Below are 16,904 nucleotides of genomic sequence, written 5' to 3'. Positions count from 1 at the left end.
TTTCGCCCAAAGTCACCTGGGATAGGCTCCAGCTCCCCGTGACCCTGAACAGGACAAGCGGTGTGGAGAATGGATGGATGGTTATTTTGAACACAAAAGTTAAAATAGAAATTGTACCTAAATAAATATTAGGAAACAAATAATTCTAAAATTCTTAAATGCAACTGTCTTGAACTTAAACGTTATATACAACTGAACTGTACTCAACAAATATACTGTACTGGATTTAAAATTAAAATAAAAAATAAAAAGTTTAAGCCATTGTAACATTGTTTACATTTTGAACATTTAATTCAGGGATTTTCAAATACCAATAGAGGGAGCCAGCATAAGACTAGTGGTACCCATAGCACGCTTTGACAATCACTGAACTGGAGACAATTTGAGTGTCACAGTCCTATCGGGCGTCCCCTATGGAACATGCATACTGGCCTATGATTGAGAGAGAACAAAATATGGACATACACATTACTGAAGTTTTACTGACATGACATCCTGTGCAGAAGGATTGACTAAGCCAGACACATACACAGTAAGGTTGCACAATTTATTAAATGTTCATCTTTAAGAGTTATTGAAATCATGCACGCTAAACCTATCGCCAAGACAACCTGAACCCAGATAAGATAAATGAGAAAGTTAACTAAGACACGGTAACAAATTCTAAATCTTGTCTAAATCAGAATCTTAAATCTTGTAGCGATACGTTCATTTATCACACGTCATATTGCAATACTGCAGGTTTTTTTCTCATTTTGTGGAGGCCTAATAATATACACTCTGGAATGAAATTACTGATTGTTGTGATTGCTGATGATCCCATGTTTAAAGGATGGCGCATGTACAAACAAATTAAGCTACATTCATTCATATTCATTTCGTAGCTGTCAGCTCAAAGTTAGTAACAGCTTGATTTTAAAGAGAAAATAACATTATCAGTAAGCAGGTTGACAAATACTCCTGGAAGCAATCACCTTATCGTGGTGGAGGGGTTTGTGTGTCCCAATGATCCTAGGAGCTAAGTTGTCTGGGGCTTCACGCCCCTGGTAGGGTCACCCATGGCAAACAGGTCCTAGGTGAGGGACCAGACAAAGCATGGCTAAAAGACCCCTATGATGAAAACTATTAATGGAACTAGGTTTCCCTTGCCCGGGCGCGGGTCACCGGGGCCCCCCTCTGGGGCCAGGCCTGGAGGTGGGGCTCGAAGGAGAGCGCCTTGCGGCCGGGCCTGCACCCATGGGGCCCGGCCGGGCACAGCCCGGAAGGGTTTCGTGGGTCCCCCTTCCCATGGGCTCACCACCTGTGGGAGGGGCCATAGGGGTCGGGTGCAGTGCGAGCTGGGCGCTGGCCGAAGACAGGGACCTAGAGAAGGTGGCTCTAGGGACGTGGAATGTCACCTCTCTGGCAGGGAAGGAGCCCGAGCTGGTGTGTGAGGTCGAGAAGTTCTGGTACCAGTCCTCTTGAGAGGGGTTGGACTCTCTTCCACTCTGGAGTTGCCCACGGTGAGAGGCGCCAACCAGGTGTGGGTATATTTATTGCCCCCCGGCTCGGCGCCTGTACGTTGGGGTTCACCTCGGTGGACGACAGGGTAGCCTCCCTCCGCCTTTGGGTGGCGGGACGGGTCCTGACTGTTGTTTGTGCCTATGCACCAAACAGCAGTTCAGAGTACCCACCCTTTTTGGAGTCCTTGGAGGGGGTGCTGGAGACTGCTCCCGCTGGGGACGCCATCGTTCTGCTGGGAGCGTCTCGGAAGAGCTGGATGAAGTGGTTGGGGAGAGGGAAGCCTGGGCGTCCCTGCTAAAGCTATTACCCCCGCGACACGAGCTCGGATAAGCGGCAGAAAATGGATGGATGGATGGAGGTTGACAAATATAAGAAACATTTGGTCATTGAAAGATGCTAATTTTGAACTCTGTGAAATGTATAGCCCGGGGAGCTAATATGACGAGGCTATAGTCAGCACTTTGCGCCATTAGCAACCAAATTAATGAAATCCAAATAAGCATTTCTACCTAAAGCATCAAAAACTTTCAAACATAACTTACCATTACATCACTACATCTTTTGTGTTTGTTGATATCCAGCTGTTGAGGGCCAGGCTCACCGCGACTTGTGCTGGCAACGGACTCCTGTGTGGCGATAGGTAACTCGAACAATCGCCAAATAACTGTTATTTTCTTGTGTCTGGCCTTTTTTTTTTTTTATCCCTCCACTTCTCAGCACCCCCTTTACGTTTTGGAGGTTGTTTTTTTTCTTGTCCATCTTCACTCTGGTCCAGCTGACTATCTACTAGGTTCTAGTAGCGTTAGCTGAAGAGTGATTGACAGGTGATAGTCGCAACAGCCGGGAAAATGGGTGGGACATAAACATGTGGCCGTAATTTGATTGGGTCATCATAGACAGTAGTAGGTGAAAACATGTACGTACCATATAGTATAGCCTATCACAATAACAGGCCCACGAGTGAGTATTGGGACTATGACAGGAAAAGCTAGGGCGTTCATTGACATGATTAGGAGCAAGGTAGCTATACAGTATTGTGTGTCCAGGAGAGCAGGTGGGAAGGCAGAAGGTTAGGGGCAGGGATTATTGAATTATTTTACCAAGGTGTCGATGGAAAGATAAATGGAATAGGGTTTTTCTTAAAGGAAGAGTTCATTAAAAATGCCCTGGGGGTGAAAAGAGTGTCAGATTGTGTTATGAGGCTGAAACTTGAAATTGAGGGTGTTATGTTTAATGTAATTTGTGGTTATGACCCACAGAAATAATGTGAACTAGAAGAGAGAGACATTTTGAAAGGAGCTAGACGAGGTAATTCAGAGCATCCCAGCCAGAGAGTCGTGATTGATGCAGTTTGTGATCAACATGTTGGTGAAGGAAACATGGTTGATGAAGAAGTGATGGGTAAGTTTGGCATCCAGGAAAGGAACTTGGAGGGACAGATGGTGGTAGACTGCAAAAAGGATGGAAATGGCTTTAGCAAACAGAAGAGGCAGGAACAAAGGGTGAACTACAAGAGCGGAACTAGAACAACATAACATTGAAGCAGATTACATCTTGTGCAGCCGATGTAATCTGAAGGAGGTTACTGACTGTAAGGTAGTGGTAGGGGAGAGTGTAGCTAGACAGCATAGAATGGTGGTGTGTAAAATGACTCTTGTGGTGGGGAGGAAGATTAAGAAGACGAAGGCAAAGTTTCTGACGGTATAATAACCTTGAGCAAAAATACCGCAGTATTACAGTATTTAAATTACACCCTCTAAAATATATTACTTTGAAATCTATGATTTTTTTTCTACTAAACAAATTTAAAGTAAAAAAAATCACTAAGCGGTGGCCGTCTGGTTAGAGAGTCAGCCTCACAGTTCTGAGGAGCGGGGTTGCATGTTCCCCCCGTGCCTGCGTGGGTTTTCTGCGGGCACTCCGGTTTCCTCCCACATCCCAAAAACATGCATGAATTGGAGACTCTAAATTGCCCGTAGGTGTGCATGTGAGTGCGAATGGTTGTTTGTTTGTATGTGCCCTGCTGATTGGCTGGCAACCAGTTCAGGTTGTACCCCGCCTCCTGCCCAATGATAGCTGGGATAGGCTCTAGCACGCCTGCAACCCAAGTGAGGAGAAGCGGCTCAGAAAATGGATGTATGGAAACAATCACTAAAAACACTAAAATATTATGTTAACTTATGTACAAATAAAGGAAAAAAATCTGCATCCACATACCTTGTCTATAGTTTAGAATGACATTGATAAACGTCCCTCAAGCTTTGAGGAGCTGATCCGGTGTCATCTGTCTGTCTGGAAATATTCTGCCATTTTCTTTAAGATTGTCTTAGAAGGGACTGTAATGCAATGACTGTGCATTGCACAGCATGTGCAGCAAGTTAGCAACAGTTCCATTAGACACCTGGCACCTTCATTAATATTGTTTCCCACAAAAAAAAAAAAAAAGCTAATTACTAGTAATGGACAGTGTTATAGTAATTGAAACCTTGACTTTTCAAAATGGCTGTATACGTTTAACATGGTAATCAGCCCATGCATCGAAACAAGAATAAAAGGAGATATAAGGCAAAGGTAGAGCTGGCAAAGGCCAAACAAGAGGCATATGATGACATGTATGCCAGGTTGGACAGTATAGAAGGAGAGAAACCTCTATACAGGTTGGCCAGACAGAGGGATGGAGATGGGAAGGATGTGTAGCCGGTTAGGGTGATTAAGGATAGAGATGCAAATGTGTTGGCGGGTGCCAGTAGTGTGCTTGATAGATGGAAATAATATTTTGAGGAGTTATTCAATGAGGGAAATGAGAGAGAAGGAAGAGTTGAAGATGTAAGGGTGGAGGACCGGGAACCTAGCAATGAATATTAAGGGGGAAGTTAGAAAGGCACTAAAGAGGACGAAAAATGGAAAGGCACTTGGTCCTGATAACATACAGTACCTGTGGATGTATGGAAGCATCTAGGAGAGATGGCTGTGGAGTTTTTGACCAGGTTGTTCGATCGAATTCTAAAAGGTGAAAAGATGCCGGAGAAATTTAGGGAAAGTGTGCCGGTGCCCATGTTGCTATGATTGAAATCATCCCTACCACATTTCTCAGAGATGTTTAACACTGTTGTAGTTGAGTTGGTCATAGTGTTGACATAGCCCTCCTAAAAGTAACAAAAGACCTGCTTTTAATAACAGATTAGAAAGGAGGGCTCAATGCTCATTCTGGTGATTTAAGCATAGCTTTCGACGTCGTTCACCACGCTATTTTAATCGACCAGCAGGTTTAGAGTGAACCTCCGCAGACACTATACTTCAACACTGTTCATCCACCTGTAACTTTGCCTGTGGTGTACCACAAGTAGGGGTGTGATTTGAAAACCAGTTCCGACTAAGAACCTGGTCCAATTGACCGATTCCATTGGAATTGCACACAATGCCGGTTCTCCTGAACGATACTTTCATTTCCCAGCATAACTTCACTTCACGCAGTGGCGGCTGCCACTTACCTATTGACGCCGGCCTGGTCGGCTCAGCAGTACAAATTTCTAAGTTACCGAAAACGTTCGCCAGCTGAAAATGGCCAAAAAGTTGACAGGAAATTGGTGTTACCCTCAAGTCGACAATTTCATCGCCAGATTTGTATGTATGATAATTCACGGACAACAACTGTGTGCTGGCGAGAGGTTTATTCGTCATAAAATTAAGAAAACGTGCACCAAACGTGCACTTTACAGCACTGTGTCATTGTCGTCATGTCGTAACTCTTCAGAAAACAGCATTCGGCTGTCCTATGTAAAGCATCGATATAACGTGTTTATTTGTCGCTATGATTAATAATTATGTGTAAATAACACAAAAGACATTCACATGATAATGATCATGGCGCTAAAACATTTTGGGGCCGCTGCCTTTATACAAAAAAAATACAATATAATTATTTATTTATGTATTCATTTATTTCAAGGATAGCCCGTTGGGATGCATCATCTCACCTTCAAGGGGGTCCTTTCAACACATACATATAATCATCATTATGCACTATAGTAATTAAAAGGTAAATTAAACTCATAACACACAAGCAACACACACACACACGCACATGCACACTCGTACAAACACAAACACAAACACACACACACACACACACTTAGTGTTGCCCTAAGATGATCTTCCCACCAACCAGCCAATATTTATACATAACATACATCGTGTACAGCGTACACAACATCAAGGCCCAAGATAAAGCATTTTTGGGTTGTCAGGGCTAAGTAAATATTTTAATAATGTTGTTATTGATTAAGTCTTTGAAACAGTATTATTCATTTGTACAATTGCAATGCCTTGATTTTTGTGATAATATGCGGCACAGGGACCGACTGGTTAGCACATCTGCCTCACAGTTCTGAGGATCCGGGATTTCCTGTGTGGAGTTTGCATGTTCTCCCCCTGCCTGCGTCGGTTTTCTCCGGGTACTCCGGTTTCCTCCCACATCCCAAAAACATGCATGGTAGATTAATTGAAGCGTCTAAATTGCCCGTAGGTGTGAATGTGAATGGTTGTTTGTTTAAATGTGCCCTGCGATTGGCTGACAACCAGTTCAGGGTGCACCTCGCCTCTCGCCCAGAGTCAGCTGGGATAGACTCCAGCATGCGCGACCCTCGTGAGGATAAGCGCTGCAGAAAATTGATTGATGGATGGATGGTCTCAAATAATACAGTATAAAAATGCTAAATATGAAATAACCACTAAAACATATATTTGCTCAAAAAAGTCTTGTGCAGACATCATTTTGAAAAACATAAAATGGTTGCTTTTGGTGTGGAAGATTGTGTAGAACTACTTTGATAGTGATAAAATCTTATCAATTCCCACCTCAAACCACAAGGTTTGGTTTTCGGCCCGATTTTATTTCTATTCTATTCGTATGCTGCTTCTTTGGCAATTAATTGAGTGCCACAAAGTGTCACTGCTACGCAGACCAAAAAATGGTCATCCAGTCATGCTTCTTTGACATATGCATCATAGCCAAAATACGATCACGATTACTACAATTACTAAACCTGACCATGAACGATTGAGCCATGCCCTAAATTTCTCCAGGTTAGAATACTGCAACTCACTCCTCACCGGTAAAAACAAAAATCCCTCTCTCGCCTCCAGCTAGTTCAGAGTGCAGCAGCTCGGCTTCTCACTGATTCAAATCGACGCCGTCAACCATTCGCGCTCACATTCACATCTACGGCAATTTAGAGTATTCAATTAAGCTACCATGCATGTTTTTGGGATGTGGGAGGAAACGGGAGTGAGAAATCTCACACGGGCCCAGGGAGAACATGCAAACTCCACACAGGCGGGGAGTTTTAAACCTGGGTCTTCAATAGCTGTGAGGCAGCGCAGACGTTTTAACCAGTCGGTCACTGTGCCACCCTATTATTATTATTATTGTTGTTGTTGTTGTTAGGATGTATATATCTATCTTCTGGTCTCAGTTGGGGTTGTTGGATTTTTGAATTGGCTGGGTTTCTCAATCTTGTTGTTATTGTTTTTTTTTGGTTGTTTGTTTTTGTTATTTTGTTGCTGCCGGTGATTTCATACAATGTATGAGCATGACAATTGGTCATATTGTTTTTCTTATGTGCGCTATTCTGTCTGTTAAAAGCACTTTGTAAACACGTTTTAAAAGGTACAATATAAATACTGCTATAGTTATTCTTTGTCTTATATTATTATTATTATTAGAAATGGGAAAATTATGTCAATGGTTATGTTTTCCAAATTCAAGAATATGACATGAAAATGTGTTCATAGAATGCCAATTGTTTTGACAAATATATTTGTTCCGTACTTCGAATGTGATGAAGTGGATGAGGAGGAAAGCAGAATGGGTTTAGTGATTTTGGACACGACTGAATTGCGGCAACGCTGTCGCACACATTGCCGTCTTGTGTTTTAGACTACATCCTCACGTGGTTCAGAGTGTACAGGTGGAACGCTCCTCTATTGTCTGGCCAACAGACAACACACTAACAGCTCAAAAACAACGCAAATGTTGGACCCATGGTTTATTCAACGAGTGAGTAATTATAACCACTAAATATGATAACTAAAATATTTGAATGCAGCACAGTTAAACACAGTAAGACTCACATTTGTGCGCACAAAAGGTCTTGTTCAAATGGACTCTTATTAAATTCCACCATTCTCCATTGCTCTGTGGAGCATGGAGACAGGCCTGAGGACAGGGAAATGTGCCCAGTTCAAGCGTATTTCTCATGTCACTTTTATGTAAATACCGATATTCAGGTGTTGTGTTTCATACGTTTAAGGGAACAGAGGATGGTGTTTGCAAACATACCCGGGAACGCAAGAAACACACTCCATGGAGAAGTGTGAGTATTCGAGACCAGCCTCCACTGAATATGCTCTCATATGTTACTTTCTCCTGCAGGCCAATAATTGTTTTGAAATAAAACTTTAGGACAAATAACAAACGGGATCTTAATTTGTTCCTGTGTTTTTCAGAATCATCTACTGTCACCGACCATAGAGTATACTGGACATCAGGGGCACAAACATGGTGCCCGCAGGCACCAATTAGCCCCCAAAGGCCACACGAGTAGCTTAAAAAATAACAGTGTGATTTTTCGAGGAATGTTGGAGAAGTGATCCTTTGCAAACATACAACATTTGCAGAGCTTTATAGAAAGAAATTGCTGCATATTTATCTGCTTCCCCCCTTTTTCAATCCAGGTTATTTGTTATGAGAAACAATTACCATCAGTGTCTGCACAGATGAATGGAATTATTAATAACATATGATTAAAGATGCACTGCGATTGGCTGGGATAGGCTCCAGCACGCCCGCGACCCAAGTGAGGAGAAGCAGGACAGAAAATGGATGGATATTATTAAAGTCAAAGTGTCTATCAAACTGGTAGCCCTTTGCATTGATCAGTTTAACAAAAAGAAAAAAATGCTGACCTCTGCACATACACAACAATGACAACCTCACATCATTTATACTTATTGCAATACCTTCCAAATAATTTCACAACATTTGAACGCTCTCCCAGTGCAACAAAATGTTGCATGAATGTTGTATTACCCAATTTCATAGAAGACCATTAATTTGGTCAACATTTTGAATAATTCGATGCGAGTTGCAGTATTCTAACCTGGATGTGGTCCACGTACGAAATCAGATGAACGTGCACGGCGACCATTTTGGAACCATATTCCAAAACGACTTGGGGAAAACTTTCACTCTGTCCGTCACAGGGCACTCCCACACATTAAAAATAATAATAATAATAATAATAATAATAATAATAATAATAATAATAATAATAATAATAAGAGTACACTTACATGGAAGTTATGTTGTGGAAAAGCTCTCCGGCGCTCCGAGTGTTCGGGGAGAACCGACTGCTGACCGACTTGTTGCAGTAGATTTCGTTGGGCGAGCAGGCGCAGGTGGGCGGGCAGTCCGACGGTGAGCTGAGGTCATTGTGGAAGAAGACGGCGAGCACCAAGACGAGCCTCCAGCACTGCCACGTTTCAGGTGCCCGCCAGACATCGAATGACAATGAAGCTCCAAATCCAGACATGTTGTCACGGCCACGGATGACAAGTGACTCAATCTTGTCGGCTAAGGTACATCCACGTGTGCGGGACACAGCGATCGATGTTCTTGTTACGTTTTCCTCCGTTCCAACCACTCAGTGGTTTGATTCGGCAGTAGCATTCGAATAATGCCTGTTAAACAACCACTGTTAAAAGCTGGTGTCTCTCTCTCTCTCTCTCTGTTTCTGTCTCTCTTTCTCTCTCAGGCCCCCCCCCCCCCCCCAAACAACAAAAAAAAAAGCCAGTGATCCAGGACAGGGCAATATATCATTTGGTACCGAGTTGCAGAGAATAAGGGAGGCGGGGGGAGGGGGGGAATGCAACCCTAATTTAAATTTCATATAGCCATCCTCTGACTTTTATTTATTTATTTATTTATTTTTTAAATTGTATTTATATCTTGAAAAAATGCCTGCTGGTCTTGCTGCACTTCTTTAAGTAAGTGCACAAGCCAATAACTCAGCTTAAATGAAAAGCAACACAGCTAGCTTCGTAAGTAAAATCAACGCAATGCCTTTCACCAAATAAAGAAAAGAGGAGTGTCAGGAAGGTTAAAGGACTGGCGTCACAAAAGATATACAGTGGAACCTCGATTTATTCGACCATCTGGACGGTACATGTGTCCGTGGTCATATTTTGGTGTTGACAAAGTCTGCCTCACAGCTATTGAAATCTTTCAGAATTGACAACTGTTGTTTACAGGCACTGTGGCACAATATAGGCAAAGACTGGGACACACGTACAGTATTTCTGGGTCACAGATATGCAATATGCATTGGTATCGCAATGCATTGACATATGGCTGTCGATTGTGGCGACATTTCCGGGCGATGCATTGACGTGGCGGCCACGATAGTGGATTTGTAGCTATTGTCGCACAGAGCTCTGCACAGAGCACATGGCGTGCACATGGCTGCGGCGTTAACTTAAAGAGGATTTCGACACACAAGTCTCTGGAGTCTGGAACATGCTATTTTTGTTACAGTAACAATGTTTGTGTCAAGCTGTTCGTCTACGGCATCTGATTAATGGGTTTGGAAATAAGAAGCACACTAATTCCTTGCTGCTCATGAAAGCCGCCCGCCTCGACTTACCACTAGTCATTACAACAAGAAGCAAACCAGCGTGGTAAGTTTGAATAAAATTTCTATTTTTTTTCAAACATTTTCAAGCTTTTTTTATCTTTAGCAGTTTTTTTTATTTGTTTTAAATGCTTTTAATCATGTAAACCACAGTTAGCTTGAGTTACCTTGTGTATGAAATGCACTATATACAGTAAATAAATTTGCTTTTTTTCAAACATTTTTATTTACAATAACCTTGTACTGCACTGTGTTTTAGGCCATAAAAATGTACAAAACAACAATTCTGTACTGTACAGTAATATGGTGCATATGGCCACACAAAAAAAAAAAACATTGCTTCAATATAACGACCCCCAAAAATATTGCCCAATGATGAAACCTTGTTGCAGTGGGCAAACGTTTCATTCATTCCTTTTGTGCTCTGCAATGCAGCCAAATTGTGCCCGGCGGTGCAGCCATTGTGGGGAGGCCGCTCGCTCTAAGCCACTGGAGTGTAGCGCATTTCGATCCCAACCCACAGCTCGAGCCATTTCGGTGTCTTTCATCTTGATAGCACAATATGGGTCCCAAAAAAAATGGCAAAAGACAAATGTGGCAAGAGGAAAGACTCACTGTGGATTTACAACAGATTTATTTGTGAAGAGTATATCAATGCACACATTGCAAGGCTTGCTCACAAGTACAGTACAGTATTGAAGAAACAAGTCTACATTTGCCACTATTGTGGGTAAAAAAAAAAAAGGAGGTGCCAAGGGAGTGAAGTATCTTCAAAAGAACCGAGAGAAACTTTTGGACCAAGTCAATAAGCTGTCGCTCGTTTGGATAAACGAAAAATGTTAGCGGGGGATAGCATTACCAAGACTGTCGCTTGCGAAAAGGCGAGGCACTTACATGCCGACTTGTTCTGAAGAGACGAAGCTGGAAACCAGCTTGTTAAAGTTAAGGGGTTTTGTGTGTTCTGACTAGCCGTGAATGCTCCAGAGGGACTCATGACTGACGCTGCCCCTCCCTCACCCACACTACCGCCTCTATCCTTGTCCACAGCCTTTTCAGCCTCCCATCTGGATTATTGTATCTCTCTCCTCTTCCACCTTCCTCCATAAGTCCCTCCATAAGCTCCAACAGGTCCAGAACTCCGCTGCATGCATTGTACCAAAACCCCATCGTTCCATCACATCACCACTGTGCTTCAGCAACTTCACTGGCTCCCGGTCAAATTTACAACTCAGTTCAAACTCCTCCTATGCACCTTCAAGGCAATCCACAACCTTGCCCCTCCATACTTGTCTGACCTCATCGCCACTCCTGTTCGCAGTGTCAGATACTTTTCCTCCATCCACCTACATTTCACCTGCCCATCTCAGCACCATGAGGTAGTCTGGAATTCTTTGCGACCAGACCTCCACAAATGCAAACTCAAAACCCACCTGTTCAACATCGCCTATTCACTCCAATTGCACTGTCTGGCATTTTTATGTTTTATTTCCTCTGTATAATTCTGATTACTGTTGTTTTATTGATGTAAAGTGTCCTTGAGGGTCTTGAAAGGCACTTACACATAAAATGGCTTATTTTTCTTCATTTTCTTCTTGTTCTTGTTCTTCTTCCTTTTCTTCCATCCATTTTCTGAACTGCTGATCCTCACTAGGGTCCAGAGGTGGGATCAAAACATGCTTTGCAAGTAACAAATAAGTCTCAAGTCTTTGCCCTCAAGTCCAGAGTCAAGTCCCAAGTCATACACTTTGAGTTTCGAGTCCTTTCGAGTTATTTTACCCAGGGCAGCTGTGGCTCAGTAGGTAGAGGGGTTGTCGAGTGACTGAAGGGTCTCTGGTTCAAATTCCGCCGACGAATGTCCGTATATCAATGTGTCCTTGGGCACTTCCTAATTTGCTCCCAGTGGGCCTGGAAGCGCCTTGGATGGCAGCAGTCGCCCATTGGTGTATGAATGTGGGTGGGTGGGTGAATGTGAGGCTTTATAAAGGGCTTTGAGCACTATGATGGTGGACATAAAGCGCTATATGGTGCCTGAGCCACCTCATCTGGCTCCTCTCAATGTGGAGGAGCAGCTGCTCTACTCTGAGCCTCTCCCGGATGACCGAGCTTCTCACCCTATCTCTAAGGGAGAGCCCGGACACCCTGCGGAGGAAACTCATTTCGGCCGCTTGTATCCGGGGTCTTGTTCTTTCGATCCCCACCCACAGCTCGTGACCATAGGTGAGGGTAGGACCAGTAAATTGAGAGCTTCTACTTTCGGCTTAGCTACTTCTGCACCACAACGGACCGATAAAAAGTCCATATCATTGCAGACGCTGCACCGATGCGCCTGTCAATCTCCCGTTCTATTCTTCCCTCACTCGTGAACAAGACCCCAAGATACTTGAATTCCTCCACTTGGGGCAGAATCTCATCCTTGACCTGGTGATGGGACTCCACCCTTTTCCGACTGAGGACCATGGTCTCAGATTTGGAAGTGCTGATCTTCATCCCAACCGCTTCACACTCGCCTCTGAATCGCTCCAGTGAGACTTGGAGATTATGGCTTGATGAAGCCAACAGAAACACATCATTTGCAAAAAGCAAAGATGCAATACTGCAGCCACCAACCCGGATCCCCTCTCTGCTTCGGCTGCACCTAGAAATTCTGTCCATAAAAGTTATGAACAGAATTGGTGACAAAGGGCAGCCTTGGCGAAGTCCAATACTCACGGGAAACAAATCCAACTTACTGCCAGGAAGGCGGAGCAACCTCTGACACTGGCCGTACAGGGACCGAACAGCCCGTATAAGGGGATTCGGTAACCCATACTCCCGAAGTGCCCCCCACAAGACTCCTCGAGGGAGACTATCGAACGCCTTCTCCAAGTCCACAAAACACATGTAAACTGCTTGAGTGAACTCCCATGCACCCTCGAGGACCCCGCCGAGGGTGTAGAGCTGGTCCAGTGTTCCACGGCTAGGACGAAAACCACACTGCTCCTCCTGAATCTGAGATTCGACTTCCCGACGGACCCTCCTTTCCAGCACCCCTGAATAGACCTTACCAGGGAGGCTGAGGAGTGTGATCAACCTGTAGTTGGAACACACCCTCTGGTCCCCCTTTTTAAAAAGTGGGACCACCACCCGTCTGCCAATCCAGAGGCACTGTCCCCGATATCCACGCGATGCTGCAGAGGCATGTCAACCAAGACAGCCACACAACATCCAGAGCCTTTAGGAACTCCGGGTGAATCTCGTCCACCTCCAGGGCCTTTGCCACCAAGGAGATTTGTAATCACCTCTGTGACCTCAACCCCAGAGATCGGAGAGTCTGCCTCAGAGATCTCAGAGTCTGCTTCCTCGTGGGAAGGCGTATCGGTGGAATTGAGGAGGTCTTCGAAGTATTCACCCCACCAACTCACAACGTCCCGTGTCGAGGTCAGCAGCGCCATGGCCTCACACAGCTCATCCCACGCCTGAGTTTATGCCTCAGCGACCACCAAAGCTGCTTTCCGCTTGGCCAGCCGGTACCCATCAGCTGACTCAGGAGTTCTACAGGCCAAAAATACTCTAAGACTTCTTCTTCACCTTGACGGTATCCCTCACCGTTGGATTTCTATCAACGGGTTCGATGGTTGCCGCCACGACAGGCACCGACCACCTTATGGCCACAGCTCTGGTCGGCTGCCTCAGGAATGTAGGCCCCGAACATTGTCCACTCAGTGTCTCCCACCTCATGTTCCGGGGTAAGCTCTGTCAGAGGTGGAAGTTGTAAACTTCTTCTAACAGGGGATTCGGGCCAGACATTCCCAACAGACCCTCACAATACCTTTGGGCCTGCCAGGTCGGACCAGCATCTTCCCACACCATCGGAGCCAACACACCACCAGGTGGTGATCAGTTGACAGCTCCGCTCCACTCTTCACCAGAGTGTCCAAGACATGCGGCCGCAAGTGTGATGACTGACCACAAAGTTGATGATTGAACTGGGGCCTCGGGTGACCTAGTGCGAAGTGCACATATGGACACCCAATCCGTGATGAGCACAGAAGTCCAATAACAGAACTCCGCTCGGGTTCTGATCAGTGGGGCTGTTCCTCCCAATCACGCCCCATCATGATCATCAGTTCTCACTGTCATTGCCCACGTGAGCATTGAAATCTCACAGCAGGGCGATGGAGTTCCCATCGGGAGTGCTCTCCAGCACCCCCTCCAAGGACTCCAAAAAAGGGGGTACTCTGAACTGCTGTTTGGTGGATAGGCACAAACAACAGTCAGGACCCGTCCTCCCACCCGAAGGGGAAGGGAGGCTACCCTCTCATCCTCCGAGGTGAACCCCAATGTACAGGTGCCGAGCCGGGGGGCAATACGTATAGGCACACCTGCTCAGTGCCTCTCACCGTGGGCAACTCCAGAGTGGAAAAGAGTCCAACCCCTCTCGAGAGAACTGGTACCAAAGCCCAAGCTGTGTTTGGAGGCGAGCCCGACTATTTCTAGTCAGAACTTCTCGACGTCACACACCATCTCGGGCTACTTCCCTGCCATAGAGGTGACATTCCACGTCCCTAGAGCCAGCTTCTGTAGCCGGGGATCAGCTCGCCATGGTCCCTCACTGACTCACTGTGGATTTTAAAACCAATTTATTTGTGAGGAGTATATCAATGCACACATTAGAAAGCCTGCTCACAAGTACAGTACAGTATTGAAGGAACAAGTCTACATTTGCCACTATTGTGGGTAAAAAAGGAGAGCTGCAAAAAGACCTGCAATTAGCAGGTACTGTTGTTATAAGGAAAAGGGTTAGGGTTACTCCGCCGTCATGGCCTGGATGCATGCTCACCACGCAAGACCCCATTGCTGAAAAAAAAAAAGCATGTCAAAGTTGGTTTAAGGTTTGCGGAACATTTGGACAAGCCAGTTAAATACTGGGAGAATATAGTCTGGTCTGATGAGAGCAAAATTTAACTGTTTGGATGCCACAATGCACACCACATTTGGAGGAGAAATAATATACAAAATATGTAGAAATATACCTACGCATTATTGACAAAACTCTGCTGCCATCAACGAACATGATGAAAATGAAATGAGAGTGGACATTTCACAGGATAATGATCCAAAAGATACTGCCAAGGAAACTCTCAATTGGTTTAATAAAGCTGCTAGAATGGCCCAGCCAAATACCTGACTTGAATCCAATCGAAAATCTATGGAAAGAACTGAAACTCAAGGTCCATAAAAGAAGCCCACAGAACCTTCAAGATTTGAAGACTGCTTGTGTGGAGGAATGGGCCAAAATCACACCAGAGCAATGCATACGACTAGTTTCTCCATACAGGAGGTGTCTTGAAGCTGTCATTGCAAAGAAAGGCTTTTGTACAAAGTATTAAAGAAATACCAGTTGGCGTCTTCAATACTTTTTTCCTGTGTCATTTTACATTATTACACACAACTTAATTTCTGATGTTATTTATGCTACTTTCTTTGTATGTATGGATTACTTGGGTGGTTCCCAACATCTGGTGAGTCAATAGCACCTTTGGAAATATATGTAGTGAGAAAAATGTTGATGTCTTAAATACTTATTTCAGCCGCTTCATAAGAAGAAGAAATATAATTACGTCTTTTCTTGGATGCTTTTTTTTTTTTAATTACATACAGTATTTATATTTCCTCTATCCACAATTGCTGCTGAAAATGATGCAAATTTCCCATTGTGAACTAATAAAGGTTATCTTATATTACAAATATTTATTCATAATAGTAATATACTTTTAACCTGCCCACAATCTGAAGTGACGTGCAGTGACGTACTAATTCATTTCCGGTTCAGACGCGGCGTCCTGTGTGGACGTCCATCCATCCATCCATTTTCTTTCCCGCTTATCCTCACAAGGATCGCGGGAGGGCTGGAGCCAATCCCAGCTATCATCGGGCAGGAGGTGGGGTACACCCTGAACTGGTTGCTAGCCAATCACAGGGCACACATAAACGAACAACCATTCGCGGTCACATTCACACCTACAGGCAATTCAGGGTCTTCAACGAACCTACCATACATGTTTTTGGGATGTGGGAGGAAACCGGAGTGCCCGGAGAAAACCCACGCAGGCACAGGGAGAACATGCAAACTCCACACAGGCGGGGCCGGGGATTGAATCCCTGTCCTCAGAACTGTGAGGCAGACGCTCTAACCAGTCGGATACCGTTGCGCCCTGTGTGGGCGTGTATTATTTAACATTTATATCTCTAAACATGTATTAATTGGCCTGTTATTTTGTTGTTCAAAGTTCGTTACGATCCGCGAAAACGTGGTTCCAACCAAATCTATGTGACAAGTGTATTGTTTCACCAAATCACCTATTTCAATGTTTTGCAACTGCTTATAACGATAGCTTAGCAGTTAGTATGGCTTTGACATCGTCTTCGCCTATCCACTCCTCATCCTCCCTTTGTGACACTTTTGTAAGAAGTACAGTGTGGTTAGAAGTGTAGCTTATTCGCTACAATGGAGGCGAAGATCAGTGACTTACAATGCACTGACACCGAACACAAAGAGGACTTTCGCTTCGCCGGGTTGGCAGCCAGGAGATGTAAAATAATGTGCACCAAGCAGCTGCTCAATGTTATGTCAAACGCTGCATTTTCTTTTTTATGTTTATTGAAAATGCAACCGGACAAAAACGGGTTTGAGAGGATAGAGGAGGGAATCGGATTTTTCTTTTCCAATAT

General features: G+C 44.4%; 1 protein-coding gene across 1 annotated transcript in view; it reads right to left on the bottom strand.

The window, feature by feature from the left end:
* Positions 1 to 9,095, bottom strand: part of LOC133402598 (NT-3 growth factor receptor-like) — a 53,520-nt gene extending 44,425 nt beyond the window's left edge. The window contains exon 1 of the mRNA XM_061676506.1: positions 8,857 to 9,095. Coding sequence (XP_061532490.1) covers positions 8,857 to 9,095 — 239 coding nt within the window. The remainder of the gene's footprint in view (positions 1 to 8,856) is intronic.
* Positions 9,096 to 16,904: the final 7,809 nt, after the last annotated feature.

Source organism: Phycodurus eques, chromosome 5 (assembly GCF_024500275.1).
Source record: "Phycodurus eques isolate BA_2022a chromosome 5, UOR_Pequ_1.1, whole genome shotgun sequence".
In the NCBI taxonomy this organism is placed as follows: domain Eukaryota; kingdom Metazoa; phylum Chordata; class Actinopteri; order Syngnathiformes; family Syngnathidae; genus Phycodurus; species Phycodurus eques.
Note: the sequence above shows the minus strand (reverse complement) of the source record. Positions and strands in the feature narration are given on the sequence as shown.